The 21,006-nt window shown below is 39.8% G+C and overlaps 1 protein-coding gene across 3 annotated transcripts in view; it reads right to left on the bottom strand.

Annotated features, from left to right (window-relative positions):
- Positions 1 to 21,006, bottom strand: part of dsh (Segment polarity protein dishevelled) — a 512,259-nt gene that overhangs the window by 342,096 nt on the left and 149,157 nt on the right. For all 3 annotated transcript variants that reach the window (XM_090373973.1, XM_090373975.1, XM_090373972.1), the window contains exon 4: positions 6,965 to 7,044. In XM_090373973.1, coding sequence (XP_090230099.1) covers positions 6,965 to 7,044 — 80 coding nt within the window. The remainder of the gene's footprint in view (positions 1 to 6,964; positions 7,045 to 21,006) is intronic.

The raw sequence follows: 21,006 nt of genomic DNA, 5'->3' as shown, positions 1-21,006 counted from the left end.
TAACCTGCCTTGATGGAGGAGCTTGGAGGCCGTGGGGTGTTGAATGTTAGGATGATAACTCAGGTAGGGACGAGATTCCCATCCTTACGCATGGATATCCGCTTTACAGCTGTTACTCCTTGTTCTTTTAATTCAGAGCAGATCTCTTCTTCAGAAACGTGAAGAAGATCCCACTCTGATATCACACCTCTTGAAGAGTTCAAAGTTTTGTGAGGGGTTACGGTGATGGGTATTCCCCCTATAAATATGGCTTTCAAAAATTTTTCAGCTTGATTTATATTTGATGCTTCAATTAGAATATCTCCAGAACGCAGCCGTTTAACGGATTTGGGTGAACCTGCCATCCCTTCTAATCCTTTCTGGATAAAGAAAGGTGACATTTTCCCAAGTGACTGCTCTCCGGTAGAATGGAGAATGAGGAAAAGAGGTGTCACAGATGTTGTTTTCTCCTCAGTTCTGGCTCTTTTAGCTGAATTGCTTTCACTCTCATCTGACTATCGATTAGGTAGGGGCCTTGTTGGGGCCCCAGAAGAAGAATTTAAATTACTCATATGACTATGTATATAAAGTGCTTAGCATCATAATACACAGCCATTTCTGAATAAACAGAAAATTTTTAAGGTGGCATCGTTTTAGGTTATATCTCATATTGTGAATACCTTCACGAGTTGCCATGATATTGCACTACTTCGAATAAGTAACGCTTCACCTAAGGAGAAGACTAGTGTTACTTATTCTCAGATAGGTACCACCACCCAGACAGCACTGTTTCAGGGCTATTTGGCCCTTCGTCAGTGAGTGGGTAGGTACCCAAGTGATGCAATGATGGCAAAAACAGTTATGAAGTATAACTCCACAATATGAGAGATGCCTGATGGTGTATGATGTATTTAGACTAAGGCGCATTTAGGGCTAGAGCCTCAAGCTGCGAACAAATTTAGACTATGTATATAAAGTGCTTAGCATCATAATACACAGCCATTTCTGAATAAACAGAAAATTTTTAAGGTGGCATCGTTTTGGGTTATATCTCATATTGTGAATACCTTCACAACGAGTTGCCATGATATTGCACTACTTCGAATAAGGGCCAAATAGCCCTGAAACAGTGCTGTCTGGGTGGTGGTACCTATCTGAGAATAAGTAACACTAGTCTTCTCCTTAGGTGAAGCGTTACTTATTCGAAGTAGTGCAATATCATGGCAACTCGTTGTGAAGGTATTCACAATATGAGATATAACCTAAAACGATGCCACCTTAAAAATTTTCTGTTTATTCAGAAATGGCTGTGTATTATGATGCTAAGCACTTTATATACATAGTCTAAATTTGTTCGCAGCTTGAGGCTCTAGCCCTAAATGCGCCTTAGTCTAAATACATCATACACCATCAGGCATCTCTCATATTGTGGAGTTATACTTCATAACTGTTTTTGCCATCATTGCATCACTTGGGTACCTACCCACTCACTGACGAAGGGCCAAATAGCCCTGAAACAGTGCTGTCTGGGTGGTGGTACCTATCTGAGAATAAGTAACACTAGTCTTCTCCTTAGGTGAAGCGTTACTTATTCGAAGTAGTGCAATATCATGGCAACTCGTTGTGAAGGTATTCACAATATGAGATATAACCTAAAACGATGCCACCTTAAAAATTTTCTGTTTATTCAGAAATGGCTGTGTATTATGATGCTAAGCACTTTATATACATAGTCTAAATTTGTTCGCAGCTTGAGGCTCTAGCCCTAAATGCGCCTTAGTCTAATTACTCATATGAGTAAAGAGAAAATGTCTGATGCCTAAGTACCTCACCCACCACGGAGCCCTACGAGGGGACGCCCACTCGTGAACTAGCAGGTACTGCGTACACGAATGGGACGCCGAGTTCGCTTAGAGCACCATACCCACGTTACCAATAAGTCTTTATCCCGTCCCAGGACCAAAGGGAGGGAGACTTATTGGAACGCAGTTGACCCTAGCAGTATAAAACCACCCGCCGATTGATCCCAGTCGAGCCGGTCCGGGACCACCCGTCTCGTCGAAGCAGGGGCCAAAGTGGTGTATTAAGGCTGGGCCCCTCAACCACCAGGATCCCCCTTTCCGCTTCCACGGGTCGCGGCGCACGGCTGCACACGCCGGATTCCAAAGATGTAACCCTGGAACCAAGGTATGGGCGTTAGATCCCAGTGATGCTAATCTGGAAACCCAGCAGCATCACTGGGAGGTCCCCTCACCACGTACAGGTGCCCACGTCGAGGGGATATAGAAAGGTGGAGGTATCTGTATGATGAGGTCTTCAAGTTCTTTTAAACAGTATGTATGGTTTGGCTGCAATGTTGTTGTTGTTGTTATTTGGTTTTTAGGAGCATTAGCAACTAAGGCCATATTGCTCCGGGAATATGGGGTGGTCATTCCCTGACCTTTCCACATCCTCCGTTTGGCTGCAAGTTGATTGATACAAGTGTTAATAAAATATGGAGCGTTATACAAACAGCAACAGCTTCTATTTCAGTTTGAAGTGGGATATGCTTAGTAGGGATCATTGAATCTATCAGAATTGCAACACCACCACGGGCAGCATTTGCTGTATTACGATCTCTTCGATAAAGGCAATAGTTCTTTATCGAAGGAGAAATTTGTGAAATACCGATTAATCAGATTATGGATATCATCTGTGTTGGAACGAACACCTCTGCAGTTCCATTGCAAAATACAAGGTATTATTTGTGTTTAACTGATGGAGCTGTATCTGACTGCTTTTTGAAGGTGACTGGCTTATGACGTTCTAATTTTGATTTATCGGCCTTTTCGGCCAGAAAAGGCACTGGTCGGCCTTTTCTGGCCGACCAGTGTCCATTTCTTCTTCTTCGGCGTGAATTTCTAAAATTGGATCTTCCTGTATAGATGTGCCATCTGTATCCATGGTTGTGTCCTGGGCATTTTTCATTGCATTTGAGTTTGTAATATCAGGATGTAGTAGTACTCATTGGAGGAGGAGATGCCGCTGGTATTGTCAGAGGAGTACTATTTGCCTGGTCTGAGACTTTGGGTTGTTGTTTATGTACACTTGGTTGTTTCTCAGAGAGGACAGTTCTAGCCCAATCAGAAATTGATTTATTAGTGGAAACAGTGACATCTGTTTGAGTGGAGACTGTTTGATATTTTTTTACTGCATTGGCATAGGTTAAATTTTTGTTTATAGTAGGTGTAACTTGTTTTCTTGCTTCTTGGTAGCTGACATTATTCTCGACCTTGTATTTTACAATTTTTTTTCTCTGTTTTCCATTTTTCACAAGTTTTTAAATATGCAGGGTAGTCACCTTTGCAGTAAGCGCACGTCATTTTTGTAGCTGAACAGTCACTGTGTTCTGAGGACCCACAATTGAGGCAAACTGGAACTCCTCTGCATACAGTTTGAGAATGGCCATACTTTTGGCATTTCTAACATCGTAAAGGATTGGGAATATATGGGCGAATGCGGCATAGTAAATAACCTGCTTTTACAGAGCTGGGTAAGTTAGGGGTATTGAAGGTGAGAATAATGTTTGTGGTAGGTGTAAGTTGATTGTCTTTTTTAGTCATTATGCGTTTTGCTTCAATGACATTTTGTCCCTGCAGCTCTTGGGTTATTTCTTCCTCGCTGACGTTTAGAAGATCCCAATTGGATATCACACCATTAGATGAATTTAGTGTTGCGTGAGGAGATATTTTTACTGGAATACCAGCAAAATTACTAAGTTGTAAAAGTTTCTCCAAATGTCTGTGGTTAATAGTTTCCATTAATAGGTCTCCTGATTGCAGTCTCTTAACAGTCTTAGGAGATCCTGCAATACCTTCCAGATGTTTTTGAATCACAAAGGGAGACAGTTTACTCATAGGTTGACTAGAGAGGGAGTGGAAAATTAGAAACGATGGGCAGGGTTGCTCCATCCTATGAGTTTTCAGTCTTTTGGTATTATTTCCTAAATCGTGATTTGTGTCATGGTCATTGTAATTTTCTGCTCTTGAGCTCGAAGGCTCTAATGGTGGATAAGTATTTTTATCCATGTTGGCTCCTTTTGGCCCTGGGGGTTTTTCTTTACCTTCCAGTTACCGGCCCTGCGACGGGGAGGCAGGAGCAGTGCCACGAGGTGACCGAGCGGCTGTTAGTTGTGTTAGTAATAAAGGAAAAAGAAACAGAAAGGTGTCCTTCCTTTCTGGGCCTTTGCCTACTACTTGTAGAATGAAAGAGCTACTGAAATATAAAATGAAATGAAGAAAATGGAATTTTCCCATTTGGCAAAAGCTCTTTAGATAGTTCGCTTGGCCATGGAACGCTTAGCACCCGGGGCCACGCGACTGATGTATTAGGGAACAATGCGAGTATAACACAATTTTTGCATTGGCTCATGTGCGATTTCATCTGTTAGAGTAACACCAGGTGAACGCAAAACTTAGCACAAAGCTGAACATAGCAACCTGCACAGCAATACAAGTTAAAGAAGCTTAAAATTAAGCCATTGCTATATTATTGATTTGAGCTTAAACATGTTAATTGTGTGTGAGAGCTATATTCCCCCTTTACTGTAGTTGTATTGGTTGGAGACACTGTTATCATTTGTTGTATGCACAAGACAACAGGTGATATTGTAGGCCGAATATGTTTTCAGGAGCTCACATTTTTTAGTTCGAACAGAAATTTCATAACGCAGGATAGTGAATGGAGGAGCACATTTCTGGAGGTCACTACCATAAAACAATAAAAACAATTTGCATTCCTGGTTTATTGGGCTTTTCTGTTAGTGTAATCTAATTATAAATGGGTATTAACTTGATCTTATTGCATTTGCAATAATACCGATAGCTGGAATTCTGTGTGGATTTTTAAGTTATTATGGTGAAATGTGTTTTCCCTTCCATGAAATCTTCAATCATATAAAAATCATAAATAAATTTTCAGAATCTTCCCTTCATTCTTATTTTTTAAGCTTCCTATTTTTAATGAGCGAAACTGTTACTACATATCTCACTTGTGCAATTTGTGTGTGCCGTGTTCTTCATCATTGATTGCTTATCTTTTTTACTGTTTTAAATTTCACAATGTATATATTACAGTGCTATATTTACTGTTATTTATGTATTAGAATAATTAAGATGTTTAAACCTGTGTTAGCAATTTTATTTGGTTTCTAACTTTTTTTAGTGTTTTACTTAGCGCACTGAAAATTTTTTTTGAGTGCTCTGCCTACATTCCCATTTTTCCCATAAGCCCTGTTGTTTTTAATGTGCGAAATACCATAATGAACAGATTTTTAGGAACACATGTATTGCATTATAGCAGAACTGACTGTGTATGTTTGTTTCCACTAGTAATCTTCTATTCTATATTCTTTTTGCTGTATTGTACTTCTCACTTAGTTTCTGGGGATGTCTCTTTCTTCTTCCCCTACTTATATCTCTTTCCTCTTTCACCAAATCCTCTACTTCTACTTTGTTCCTCAGTTAGTGTAATTTTCCAGATAGTAGTCCCTGGTGTGCCTCCATGTGGCTAAGGATGGAATTCAAAGGGCAGGGGACCAGACGTCCTCTACTCCTTGGCTGCGAAGTCACCAGGTGCCTGCACTCAACATACAATACAACAATGCATATCCAAACATTTCAAAGCTAAACACACATTTGCTAGCATTGGCTTCTGCCTTACAGATGCTACAGTAGCATATAGAGGAAACCCTGGAGACTGCCTTAATTACAAACAACACTTTCAACACTTTGTTCCTTTCTAATAAACAAATTTTGTGATACTACTTTGTAAATTTACAAGATCTAGCATTGGGCAATTTTTTCTAAAGCCACACTATATGAAGGTTGCAGGATGTTGTTTTGTTTTAGGTACCATGTGAATTTTGTGTTAGTTGCCTTCTCTATGACTTTTCCAAGAATCTTTTCCAAGATTGTTTGGGAACTAATTTTCTAAAAGAAAATTTTATTGTTATAGAATGACCAAACTATTTGAAACTAGTCACTGGTTGTTACAATTAATGTAATTTATTATTTTATCCGAGACCTCTTTGAAGTTTATGCATTGTTAAAGGTAATAGTATCTTGACAGTAATGGCTTTACTATTAATACAAATAAGTCCGTTTTTAATTGCGATTCTGTAACAGAGGAATTATTCTGTTATTTAATTTTAAGGTTGATTTTTCAACAGTTTTCTTCACGTATTTGGAAGTCACTGTAATGCCATATAAGAATTTTCCCATTTGCTCATGATGGAATCTCCCAAACCTTTGCTTGCACAAATCTTGTACAGTACTGTAGAAGTGTGAATTCTTGAAATTAATCTACATGATGGTGATTTTCGTGGAAAATTCTTATATTTGCTGTTTCTGAATTTCACACATGTTCTCCTATTTCAAATACCACTGTAAGTAAAACTGATTTGTGATATTGGAACATCAAATGTCCAGCCACCACGTTATTTACACTTTGCACTGTAAGTATCATTTTGTTTTTGTTTTAATAACTATTGCCATCTTTTATCAGAAAAACTTAATGATCAAATGTGAAAAAAATTTGTTCAACTAAGAATACATGTTTAAATATTTATGATGAAAATGTGTATATATCTTTTTCAGATATTGTAGTACATAATTTTGTAATTAAAAATTAATTAATTTAATTCTACTTAATATCACAAACTAAATTCCTCAACAAGACCTTTCGAATGATACATTTTTGTCTATGCAAACGTCAAGGGAAAGATTGTGGACTAACACTCAAACAATGGTAAAGTACAGTGGATTTCAAAATTGTACATTTAGATAAGAATAAAATCAACCTTTTTTTTTTATTTTTCTATAATTTTACACCATTATATTAGTTGTACATCTCAAAATTATGCTTAGACTAATAATACCAGTGATAAAAGATTGTAAAATTAGTATTAAAGAAAGTCTATTTTCAAAAGTAATAATGTAAAAATTACCTCTTCTTGAGCTAATTACCGATTCTGATTCAGTGCATGTTGTATCACCCAAATTATCTTTCTGGTCCAGAGTTGTTGCACTATGAGAAAAAACAAAAGCAACTTTTTGAGTGGTTATCTTATTTTTAAGATTCAGTTGCATAATGACTGCCTGGAAAATAAATTAGAATGGCAAAGGATACTATTAACACAAAAGTTTTAAACAGGGAATGTTTAAAACATTTGTTTAATAGTATCTTGACAGTAATGGATTTACTATTAATACAAGTAGTCCGTTTTTAATTGGGATTCTGTAACAGAAGAAGCACTTCCTTTAAACCACTTTTAAGAGAGCATATATATATAATTTTGTCAAAATATGCCAAGACCCTTATTTAATATTTGTCTGGGAAACAAATTTTTGTAGCATAAATCAAGGAAAATCTTAAATGGGGGTTATGCAAAGTGACATATGAGGGTGGTTCAATAAAGAATTGCCCTGACCTAGCTGTAGAGGTGCCAGCCTGTTGATTCTTGGCACAGGTTTTAGTCCTTCTCTACATAGCCACCACCGTGCAGATTTATACATTTTTCCCATCGGTGGATGAGGTTATGGATACTGTTTTTGTAGAAGTGGTGTGTGTGTGTGTGTGTGTGTTATGGGTGTTTATCGGCGCATAAGCTGCTGTGGCTATAATGCGCCTATTCACATGAAAAAGCTAAAAACATAATTTAGGCGTAACAACTTGGTTGCGTTTACAGAGATATTTAAAATTTATCATAAAATCCAATTATTTTCAGATAAGAGAAAAACTCGTTGATGTTTGCATCATCTCCAATAATATGTTGTAATGTCATTGGTTCTCGTAGATTTCTCAGGGAACTCAGGACGGATGTTCTGTCCTGTTGATAGTGAGGGCAGTCAATCAGAATATGTTTGACTGTTAAATTTTCTGAACAGTATGGACATTGAGGAGGATCTTCGCCTCTGAGCAGATGGAGGTGGTTCAGATATGTGTGTCCAATATGTGCCCGTGCAAGAACCACTTCTTCTCTTCGCACTGTTTTTGTGCTAGAGTGCCAATGTTTTGGATTCTGTTTCAACTGGTAGAGTTTATTATTCTTTTGTTTGTGACATAGCTCTTTCCACTTCGCGAAACATGCTGTTTGTATGGTGTGACAGTAGTCAGAGGCTGGAACCGGAATGGAGGTTAAATCAAAGGTTGACGGATTTTTAGCATTTTCATCAGCAAGTTCGTTACCCTTTATCCCTGAATGTGCTGGGATCCAGCAAAAGGTTACTGATTGATGACGTTCTTCAATTTGTAATAGGAGTCTTCCGATTTGATTTAACACAGGATGAGCCTTGTAGAAAGAGTTTTGCATTGTGGTTATTGAGCTGAGAGAGTCTGTGTATAGAACATATTTTATAGATGGGTAGAGATTCAGGTTGTCTAAAGCTAATTTTATTGCATGAAGTTCTGCGGAGAAGCTGCTATACTCAGGTGGAAGGGCAGCCGAGATGATAGTAGAGGGAAATACTGCCGCTGCTCCAACGGCTGAATGTGATTTGGAGGCATCAGTATATATGGGCGGCAAAAAATCAGCGTATTTCTGAATATGACTTGCATGGAGTTGTTTCACACTGAGTGTTGGCAGACGATTCTTTCCCCCCACTTGTCAAGATAAGTATCCAAATATAACTGAGGAGGAGGAATCCATGGCGGTTGGGAGTAATTCATTACATGTTTCCTGTTGAAAATTTGAATGTTCCAACTCTGTTAATTCAATAAGGCGTAAGCCTGCCGGTCTTATTTTACTGGATTTATTTCTATAAAGGTTTTGCAGTGGTGGATTAAAGAGATATGGCCCAATAGGATGCTGACAGCAACTTTGTATTCGGGCTGCATACATAAGAAGTAGTGTTTTCCTGCGGAGACAAAGAGGGGGCTCATGCGCTTCAATATACAAACTATGAGTAGGAGATGTCCTGAAAGCACCAAGTGCAATCCGCAATGCTGTATAGGATCCAGCCATCGTAGTGTACTCTTACGGGCGGAATCATAAAGTGGAGCACCATAATCCAATCGGGATCTGATCAATGCTCTATATAAAAGCAACAGAGATGTACGGTCTGCTCCCCAAGACAAGGCAGATAAAGCTCTTAGTATGTTCAGCTTTTTGAGGCAGGATATACGGACAGATTTAATGTGCTCAAGGAAATTTAGTTTCCTGTCAAGGATTAATCCTACGTTTGTTGTTGGAGTGGGATTTATTGGTGCAAGGGCTGCTATGACCATATTGCGCCTGTTACTTTGGAGTGTTTGTCAATATAGGAAAGGAGACTATTCTAGAAGTGATTGTATGCGTTGATCATTTTTAGAAAAGTGAACAGTTCTGATAAAGTGGCATCATTTCCAAGTATGTGGCTTAGTTGCAGAGGTTTTTGTGAGCTAATTAAAGATCTGAAACATGCGATTCTAGCTGAATGATAATGTGTACACTCAATGATAATATGCTTTACAGTAAGTATGGAACTACAGTGCGGGCAAAGTGGAGGATCTTCTCCTAACAGTAGAAATAGGTGTGTAAGATGTGTATGGCCAATTCGTGCTCTTGCCAGCACGACCTCTTCCTGCCTGTTTGATCGGGAACTGGATCTCCACAGCTGTGGATTGTGCTTTATTTCAAGAAGTTTGTTACCTGTTTGATTATGCCACATTACAGACCACATCTCAGTACATATCCGCCGTATGACTGGTTTATAATCAGAAAAAGGAACAGGGATAGAATCGAAGCAAGTGGGGTGTTTTGCTGCTTCGTCTGCACGCTCATTTCCTGGAATTCCAACGTGGCTCGGTATCCAGCAAAATGTGACAGTCCGATTATTTTTGTTGAGTTGGCATAACTGTGACCTGATTTGTGAGAGGAATGGATGCAAATGTTGTGATTTATTCTGTAGGGCATTCACCGCACTTAAAGAGTCTGTATATATTATTACTTGGGTGTTTGGAACATCGTTAAGGAGTTTTAAAGCCATTTTGATTGCGTATATTAATCCTAAGAATCTGATGTTGTTAGTAACTGGAACGGTAAAGTTTTACATCTGAAGTTCGGGATCTGTATGCATTTTCCGTTGATTGCAAAAGTGTATTGCAACAGTTTTCTGCTGTGATAGACGATAGCCATTTAACTCTGCCCACCTTTGGACTTTATTCAAAGATATCTGCAGCTGTCGTTCAATGGATCTCATATTCTGAGAATGGCAAGAAATAGAGAGATCATCGGCATAAAGGTAGGTCTCAACAGTATTTGGAAGTTCTTTTGTGATGGAATCGATTCTTAGGGCAAAAAGGGTTGCACTCAGTACAGATCCTTGTGGCACTCCTTCTTCCTGTAAAAATGACATAGAAAGCGAGTTGCGGTATCGAACTTGGAACGAACGAGTCCTGAGAAAGTTCCTGATGAATATAGGCAGGTTGCCTAGTAGACCTAGAGCATGGAGGTCACTGAGGATGCCACGACGCCAGGTAGTATCAAATGCCTTTTCTATGTCTATGGAAACCATAACAAGATGTTCATTTTTTTACAAAGGCATTACAAATTGCAAACTCTGCTTTGATCATGAGATCTAAGGAGGACCTGTTCTTTCGAAAGCCATGCTGATTATTGCTAATTAGTTAGTTGCGTTTCGATGATCCAAACAAGGCGATTATGGATCATTTTTTCAAGTAATTTACCGAGGCAACTGGATAGAGAAATAGGTCTATAACTATTAGGACTGGTAGGATCTTTACCGGGTTTCAAAAAGGCAAGAACTGTGGCATGATGCCAAGAGCTGGGATAAATGTTTTCCATGAATATCCGGTTATAGTAGACCAGCAGTATTTGTAAATTTCTGTCACCAAGGTTTTGTAACATAATGTAAGATATTCCATCTGGTCCAGCGGCACTGTTGCGTGTTGTTTTAATGACATGTAGAAGTTCATGATATTGAAGAGGCTGGTTATATGGAAAGAAAACTGATGTTCGAAAGTTGATGGCTCGTTCTTCAGTCTTGGTCTTTATTTTCTGAAAAACCAGAGAATAATTTGATGTCGCAGAAACTTCGGCAAAGGGTTTGGCCAAGGCATTTCATTTGCAATGTCTTCAGGAGCAGATAGTTCTTGCCCATTCCATGAAAGAATTGGTGAAGGGGTGGTTGGAAATTTTCCGGAAATCTGCCTGATTTTCTTCCATATTAACCTGGAGTTAGTGTTTCTGTTTATGGTAGAAGCAAACCGAATCCAAGAATTTTTCTTGGCTTCTCTTTGAATGCGACGTGTTTTTGCTCTTAGTTTCTTGTAATTGATAAGATTAGCTGTGGTTGGGGATCTACGAAATAAATTCCACGCTTTATTTTTTAACTTCTTAGTTACTGTGCATTCTTGATTCCACCAATAGTTAAGGTGCTGTCGGGATTGGGGATTCGACAATGGAATTGAACATTTAGCTGCAGATAGTAGGTGTGAAGTGATATAATCTGTGGCTTCATCTATCGACTGTGTTCGTATATATTGCTCATCCAGGGTGACAACTGATTGAAATTTGACCCAGTTGGCTTGAGAGAACTTCCATTTCCTGCAGGGTTTGACTGATGGTGGCTGTGCAGTGAGCAGATCACAAATAATCGCAAAATGATCACTGCTTAAGGGGTCATCTAAAACAGACCATTCTATGATTGGAAACAGAATCAGGGAACATATTGATAGATCAATTGCAGAAGTTTGTCCAGTTGGTAATTGTATGTGAGTGGGTGCACCAGTATTAAGAACAGTAAGGTTTTGCTTGTCTAGAAAAGTTTCAATTAGGCGGCCATGTGTATCTAATTTTGTTGATCCCCATAAGGGATGGTGGCTATTGAAATCACCCAACAGACAGACGGGGGGTGGTAATTGCATTAGCAGGTTTTCCAGATCTTGGTAAAAGAAGGTATGACTTGGTGGGAGATAGACTGATGCTAGTGTTAACGCAATCTGAGTTATCAAACGTACGGCTACAACTTCAATTGTAGTTTGCAAAACAATTTGCTTGGTAAGGATCTTAGAGCTGACCAAGTTGGCCACGCCCCCACAGGCAGCATTTGAATTATTACGATCGTGCCGACAGATGGCATAGTTCTTTATGTTGGTGGAAATTTGCGGAGTTAGATAGGTTTCCTGTAGACAGAAACCAACTGGAGAGTAGCGGTTAATTAAGACTTGAATATCATTAAGGTTGCTACGAAATCCTCTACAATTCCATTGTAGAATGTAAGGCATTACTGATGTTTAGTAGAAGAAGCTGCTTCTGACTGTTTTTTTAATGAGACTGTCTTGTGACGTTCAGGCTTTGGTTTGTCTTTTTTTGGGAATAATGGTCGACCGGTGTCCATTTCTTCTTCCGCATATATTTCTAAGATCGGTTCTTCTTGTCTGGATGAGTCAATAGTATCCATAGACGTTTCTTGGATATTCATTTTTAAATTTGAGTTACGATTATTCGATATAGAAGAAATCACTGGGGGAGGAAGAAGGAGATGTAGCTGGTACTGTAAGTGCAGTATTACTTGCCTGGTTCAACTGTTTCGGGACATTGGACTGTTGCCGAGAGAGAACAGTCCGGGCCCAGTCAGAGATTGAGGTGGTTGAAGGGACTGTAACATCAGTTTGGGTGGCTACTGATTGATATTTTTGCGCAATATTGGCGTACATACGTTTATTTATACTGGGAGTAAGTAATTTCCGTGCTTCTTGAAAGCTTACTTTATTTTCTATCTTATATTTTACGATTTGCTTTTCAGTTTTCCATCTGTCACATGTCCTTGAGTAGGCAGGATGGTTTCCTTTACAGTTGGGACAAGTCATTTCTTTTGCCAAGCAGTCACTTTGGGTGTGGTCAGCGGACCCACAATTAGGACAAACCTGGTTTCCTCTGCACGCCGTTTCAGAGTGGCCATACTTCTGGCACTTAAAACATCTCAATGGGTTAGGAATATATGGCCTAATGCGGCAGAGTAAGTAGCCTGCTTTTATCGATGGTGGTAGATTTGGCGTGTTAAAAGTTAGAATAATATTCCTTGTAGGTGTGAGTATATTTTCTCTTTTCACCATAATTCTTTTCACAGCAATGACATTTTGATCTTGAAGCTCTTGTGTTATCTCCTCCTCCGTGACATTCAATAGATCCCAGCTGGATATAACGCCCTTAGATGTATTTAGGGTAGCATGGGGAGAAACTTTTACTGGAATTCCAGCAAAGCTTACAAGTTTTAGCAGTTTCTCTGAATGTTTACAATTCACTGTTTCCAATAGAAGGTCACCTGATTGTAGTCTCTTGACTGTCTTAGGAGATCCTGCCAGACTTTCCAGGTGTTTCTGGATAAGGAACGGAGAGAGCTTACTGAGAGGCTGATCTGCAAGAGAGTGCATTATAAGAAATGCAGGACAATTTGTCGCTGAGGAAGTGGTTTTCAACCTCTTGGGTTGCGACGTGTTATGGTCAGTGTAACTCTGGCCGAGAGCTTGTCGGCTCTAGAGGCGGAAACGTATTTTGGTCCATGCTTGCTCCTTTTGGCCCTTGGCAGATGTAGAAGTGGTGAGGTTGGTCTTTGAACAATGACTCTGTTGCAGAAATGAGTGTCTCGTCATCAGGGAAGTGGGTCCCCCCAAAGAAATGATTTAAGAGAAGGAAACAAGAAGTCCAATGGTGCAATATCGGGTGAGTAGGCTGGATGGGGCAGTATTTCATATCCACAAGTGGTCGCTTGTGTTGTTGCAATTTCAGAAGTGCAAACTGGGGAATTGTCTTGAAGCATTCTCACACCTTTGGACAGCATGCCACACTTACATGTTTTGATTTTCTCCTGTAATTTTGTGAGTAAGTTGGCATAATAGCCACCTGTAATTGTTCTACCTTTCAGCAGGTAATCAGTCATTATTACGCCTTTCTCATCCCAAAACACCGTCAGCAAGACCTTTCCTGCTGATGCTTGGACCCTTGCCTTTTTGAGGGGTGGGGACCTATGATGTCGCCATTCCATGGACTGCTTTTTACTTTCAGGGTTGAAAGAGTGTATCCAACTTTCATCCTGAGTGATTAGATGAGAGAAAGTCTTATTCTTTTTTGGCACAGGGCTAACAACTCTTGTTTGTTTGTTTGTTTGTTTATTATTTGGTTTTTAGGAGCATTAGCAACTAAGGCCATATTGCTCTGGGGATATGCGGTGGTCATTCCCTGACCTTTCCGCATCCTCCGTATTTGGTGGGCACGGGCTCGAACTCCGGTCTAATCAAGAAGCGTGTGCTACGCACTGCTGCTCCTGCCCACCTGACTATGGAAGCGGTGACAACTCTTGTCGCTGCTTCCTTATGGAATTTAGCCTTATTATTAGCCTTATGGAAACCAGTCAATAATTGGGGAATCCATCTTGAACTCAATTTCCATAAATAGGGTTAGTCATGAAGGACTGTTTCAACAGAGCCCACACTAATCTTCACCTGTGACAATTCATGCACAGATATCCGGCGATCTTGCATGATTAACGACTCCACTTTTCTAATCGTGCTGTCATCAATGGCTGAATGGGGACGACCTGGAATGGGCTCAGATTCTACTGATGTATGACCACACCTAAACTGCCTATGCCAGTGCTTCACAATGCACTAGGATGGGGCTTCATCCTTATATACAGCAATCTCCTCATGGATTTCTTTAGGAGATTTCATCTTCAAGAACAGATATCGGATTACAGCTCAGGCTTCAACTCTGTCCGTGATGCTACTTCGTCACACGTTCAGCTCTCTAAGAGAAAAACAAATTAAGACACGGCTAAAATTTTGCACCTTTAGTACAATCATAATATTTTGCGCTACACACAAAATATCATAACACTGCGATATGTGGAAGAAGGTGAGGGCGATTCTTTATTGAACGACCCTTGGTATCTATCAAAACACATCAGTTTACATTAATCATAATAGTACAGTACAGAGATAAGTACCAGATAAGTAAGACACATAAATCATGCAATGATACAAGTAAACTTTCAATATACATTTAATACAAATCATACTAATATTAGATGTACAGAATGAATGCAAATTTTCTTTACAATTTTAATCTTTTCTTTCCCAGAGCATGTTTAGAGTATAAACCATCTAAAAGAAAAACTCAAGAAGTACTATGATCACAGTGTATTCATGTGGGATTTACTTAAAGGTATAACTACCATCAGGGTTAAGTAAAGGGAACAGTTTTGGCTTTTGTGAAGGTGATTAAAGTGGTCTCGGACAATTTTTAAATTCTATACAGTGATACTAACAACAAATAATAAATGGGAAGCATTCAAGGAATTAATCATGGAAGCTACTAGACTTTTCTTACCAACTAAGAAAAACTGTCCAAGGTTTAAGCCAGAATGGATGTCAGATGAATTAAGGAGATTTGTGGCAGAGAAATAAAATACACATTGCATATAAATCATCTGGCCACACAGAAGTCTATGGTAGATATAAGCTAGTCTGTAATCAAGTCACAAAGGAGATTAGGCAAATGAAGACAGATTATGGGAAATCTATGGCAGAGGATGCAAAGACTTCTTTATTTATGTAAACTTTAGAAGGAAGGAGATAAATCAGATTAGTCCACTTGATATCAATGATCCGACTATTCATTATCCTGCTCAGGTAACTGACAAACTGAATGAGTATACTGCATCTACGTTCACACAAAGAATTCTCTATGAAAGGGAGACCAGAAGTTTATCAAATTCTAACAGGGAGCTAAATGATTTTGTAATAACTGAGAGGAAAGTGGAAGAGAAAACTGAGAAAAAAAAGGCAGGGTGGATAGGATCTATCCAATTATATTAAGAGAGGCAGAAAATGAAGTAAGCAAATCCTTAGCATTAATTATAAGAGCATCCTTGCATTCAGGGGAGGTTCCAATGGACTAAAGATGTGCAAATTAGCATTAGTAGAGGAATTTGATGCAAGAAAGCAAGCTTATGCAGCATCAGCCAAAAAAAAAAAAAATAAAATAAATAAATAAATAAATAAAAAATAACCACTTCCACTTCACCCCTCTGTTCGTTCGAAATACCTGTCCAGCTGAGCCTTAAACTTATTTAGGCTATCAACTTCCACGACAAGGGATGGAAGTCTGTTCAACCAACCAACCAACCACCCGCTGGCTAAAGGCAAATTTCCGCACGTCTATGCTACATCTGTCTTTCGTCATTTTGAATTTATGCCCTCTCAGGTAATTATTCTGAGCAAGAGGAAGAATCCCATCAGCATTGAGCATGCTCAAACCATTCAAGGCTTTATACACCTCTATCAGATCACCTCGCTGGTGCCTAGTCTCCAGACACTGTAATTTGCAAAACTTAAGCGTTTCTTCGTAAGAGCACCCCTTTGTTCCATTCACTAATCATGTTGCCCTTCTCTGTACTTGTTCCAGCAGCTCTACATCCTTCTTGAAATGAGGCCTCCAGGCCTGTATACAGTACTCTAGGTGTGGTCTGACCATTGCCTTATACAAGGGAATAATCACCTCCTTATCCCTGCTAGAAAAATTCCTATATATCATCGACAATACACCATGAGCTACTCTTGCAGCCCGTCTGCACTGCTCAGAGACCTTCATATCTGTCTGCACAACCACCCCCAGGTCCCTTTCATTCTCTACCACTGTCAGTGTGGTATCACAGAGTTGATACATTGCTCTGCAGTTGCTGTATCCCATATGTAGTACTTTACATTTGTCAATGTTAAACTTCATTTGCCACCTCTCAGCCCATCTGCTCAACCTTTCCAGATCCTGTTGCAGTAGCATAGTGTCAGTAGTGTCCTTGACAACCCTGCCAACCTTCGTATCGTCTGCAAACTTGGACATTAAGCTTGATATATAATCATCAATATCATTTATAAATACAGAAAACAATAATGAACCCAATACTGAACCCTGAGGGACTCCACTAATAACATTAGTCCACGATGAGCAGTGTCCATTGATTACCACTTTCTGTCTTCTCCCCCTCAACCACCCCTTTATCCATAGCAGCAATTTGCCTCCAATGCCACACTGCTCCAATTTGTGCAGCAGTCTTCCATGTGCAACAGTATCAAAAGCCTTTCTAAGATCCAAGTATATAATATCAAAGTTATTCCCTGCATCCAGTTCTTTTGTGACTGCATCATAGTATCCAATCAAATTGGTCAGGCAAGACTTCCCCTTAACAAAACCATGCTGTGTCTGAGCTATAACTGAAGTCTTGTCTAGATGATCCTGCAGTGCTTCTTTAACCAGTGCCTCCATTAATTTTCCAGGAACAGAAGTTAAACTAACAGGTCTATAATTACTTGTGTCGCCCTTTGATCCTCCTTTGTGAATTGGGGTCACATTTGCACATCTCCAGACCATGGGTACTTCCCCTGAGTCCAAAGAAACTCTCATAATTATGGCTAAGGGTTTGCTTACTTCCTTTGCTGCCTCCTTTAATATAACTGGATAGATCCCATCCACCCCAGGTGCCTTTCTTGTATTTATCTTCAACAATTTCTCCTCCACTTTACTCTCAGTTATTACAAGATTCTCTAGCTTACTGCCAGAGTTGAATACACCTCTGGCATTCCCCTCGCTGAATAACTCCTCATGTGTGAATGTCGATGCAAAATATTCATTCAGTTTGTTAGCTACCTGAGCAGGATCATCAACAGCTGACCCATCGATAACAAGTGGACCAATCTGATTCATCCCCTTCCTTCTAGAGTTTCCATAGGTAAAGAACTCTTTGCTGTTTTTCTTTGCATCCCTTGCCAAAGATTTCTCGTAATCTGCCTTCACCTGCCTAACCTCCTTTGTAACTTGGTTACAGATCAACTTGTATCTATCATAGGCTTCTGTGTCACGTGTTAATTTGTATGTATCCCATGCATGTTTCTTCTCTGCCATATGCCTCATTAGTTCATCTGACATCCATTTAGGCCTAAACCTTGAGCAATTGAACAATATTTCTTAGTTGGTATGTAAAGCCTAGTAGCTTCCAAGATAAGGTCTTTGAATGCTTCCCATTTTGAATTTGCTGTTGGTAACATCACCAGTTGGTCCCACTATATAGAATTTAAATACTGTCTCAGTCCATCGTAGTCGCTTTTACGAAAGCAATAACCCTTCCCTTTACCCCTAATGGTAGTTACCTCTTTGAGTAAATCCCACTTCAGCACACTGTGATCACTGCCACCTAGTGGTTCATTTACCTGCAGATTCTTAATGCATGAAGAATCACTACTGATAATCAAATCAAGAGTATTACTTCCTCTAGTTGCCTCCCGAACATGCTGATGTAGAAAACAATCGTCCAATAAATCCACAAAAGCCTTGCTAGTGTGCGAGTGACCAGCCCCCAAATTCAAGTCAATATCTGGGAAATTAAAATCCCCCATTATACGACTCTCTGATTTACTGGCCCACTCTATTTCCCCGTAGTTTCTTATTATACTCATCAGAGTCATTAGGCCTATAGCCACTCCTACTCTCAATTTTGATCTCCCAATGCTTATGTCACACCAAACTGACTCGATACTGCACTGTCCAGCAATGTCGACTGGCTTCACTTCCTTGGGTTTTATGTATTTCTTAACTAATAGCATAACCCCTCCTCCCTTCCTACCCTGTCTATCCTTTCTGTAGACATTGTACTCCCCAAATTCCAGTTCTGCATTCCTTATATCTGTGTGACACCACGTCTCTGAAATCCCCACAATATCTGCCTTTGATGTTTTGAGCAATACCTCAAATTCATCAAATTTATTTACTGAACTCCTAGCATTGGTGTACACGCAAGTATACATGCACCTGTTCTTTTTCTTAGCTACCCTAACACAACCTATGTGTTTATTTGTACCCCAATGATTCCCAGCAGTCTCTGAGATATCCTGCATCTTATTTTCCAGGCTGCGGCTCATTCCAATAGAAGCAGTGCAAGAATCACTTTCACCTCTGCCAGTGGCTACTGTTAATCTATTAGTCCTTGTATCCCCCCAATCTAGCAGTTTTCCGACCCACCTAACACTGCCTCGATAGCATCAGCAAACATTCTTGCACCCTTTCTATTTAAGTGTATCCCATCCCTGTAGAAGCAGTCTCTCCTGTTAACAAGTACAGACCATCCTGAAAAAAAATTCTACCCCTTGAGCCTTGCACAATCCTTCCAGGGCTGAATTGATCGACAGGGCTCTCGTCATATACTCCCCCCCCATCGTGTCTGGGCAGAATTGCAGACACTTTCAAATTCAACCCTAATTCACGGCTTTTTTTCAACAGTGACCTGTACTTGTTAAGTAATTCCGCCGGTCTCCTACTCTTAATATCATTAGTGCCAACGTGTACAACTATATCACCTTTTGTGCCCTTAAAAGATGATATCTGCTCTACAATGTCATCAACCTTTGCCCCTGGCAGACATACCCTGGTGCTGTTCCAAGGGAATAATCACCTCCTTATCCCTGCTAGAAAAATTCCTATATATCATTGACAATACAACATGAGCTACTCTTGCAGCCCGTCTGCATTGCTCAGAGAACTTCATATCTGCCTGCACAACCACCCCCAGGTCCCTTTCATTTTCTACCACTGTCAGTGTAGTACCACAGAGTTGATACGTTGTTCTGGGGTTGCTGTTTCCCATATGTAGTACTTTACATTTGTCAATGTTAAACTTCATTTGCCACCTCTCAGCCCATCTGCTCAACCTTTCCAGATCCTGTTGCAGCAGCATAGTGTCAGTAGTGTCCCTCAAATGTTTCCCCAATTCACAAAGGGGGGTATCAAAGGGTAACACAAGTAATTACAGATCTTTTAGTTCAATTTCTGTTCCAGGGAAAATAATGGAATCCCCGGTTAAAGTTGTTTGTTTGTTTCGGGATTTATTGGGCGCATCGGCAACTATGGCCATAGTGCGCCATATATATGGTAAGTATGCATGCCATTTCTTCTCAAATAGAGAAAATGGAAAAAAGGAACCAGAAAGTAATTTTTTTAACTAAAGGAGGTGATATACTTTAATCATCTTGAGAAAGTTATAAATGCTTGAGACATCTGTTTCATTATTTAAAAGTGAAGTAAGTATAGGAGGATCTTTTGTTGTGGCTGGAGTGCAAAGATTCTGGCGTTCTCTTGTATCTTTTGTGCATTAAACCAGAATGTATTTCACTGAGAGCATTGTATTACAATGATGACATTGAGGGGGTATCTCTCCTCTTAAAAGATAACCATGAGTGATATTTGTGTGACCTATTTGCGGACGAGCCAATATTACCTCCTGATGTCGGATTGAACTGAAGCTGGAAGGCCATCGCTCAAGGTGCTCCATACTTCGAAGGCCATAACTCAAGGTGCTTGATACTTCGAAGCTTATTGTCAGGTTGATTTTCCCATGATAACTGCCATTGGCACATGCATTTTTCCTGGATTATTGGTTGATAGTCTTGATGAGGCACTTTCCCCTTGTTCTCGGGTGGTAGGTGAGCTAATTTGGCAGCATTGTCTGCTAGTTCATTTCCAGAAATTGCCATATGTCCTGGGACCCAAAGAAGTGTATGTTTTTCCCAAGTTCTGATAAGGTATGTAAAGAGCTGACTATTCCTTTCACGACTGGGTGTGTGATGTTCATGATGTTTTTTAGTGTTTGAAGTGCACTTAAAGAATCTGTGAAAATTATGCTGTTGTTAATATCAGAGGACTCAATATGATTCAGTGCAACCTGAATTGCTATTAGTTCGGCGGAAAATATACTGAACTCACGTGACAACTGATAAGCTAATGTGATGTTTGGAAAAACTGCGGCGATTCCAACTTGGACATCATTCTTTGTCCATCAGTATGTACTACGGAAAAGCTGGGAAACTGGTCCACTGTTGCATGGTATAGTTGCAAGAAGTTTTCTCTATGCAATGTAGATTTATTCCATTCATGTAGATGTAGGTCAAATGAGGGTGGAGTGATATTCCAGGGAGCAAGAGAGGATGGGAGGCTCTGTGCCA

The sequence above is a fragment of the Mastigoproctus giganteus genome, chromosome 5 (genome assembly GCF_048544385.1).
Source record: "Mastigoproctus giganteus isolate SK-2022 chromosome 5, ASM4854438v1, whole genome shotgun sequence".
Lineage (NCBI taxonomy): Eukaryota > Metazoa > Arthropoda > Arachnida > Uropygi > Thelyphonidae > Mastigoproctus > Mastigoproctus giganteus.
Note: the sequence above shows the minus strand (reverse complement) of the source record. Positions and strands in the feature narration are given on the sequence as shown.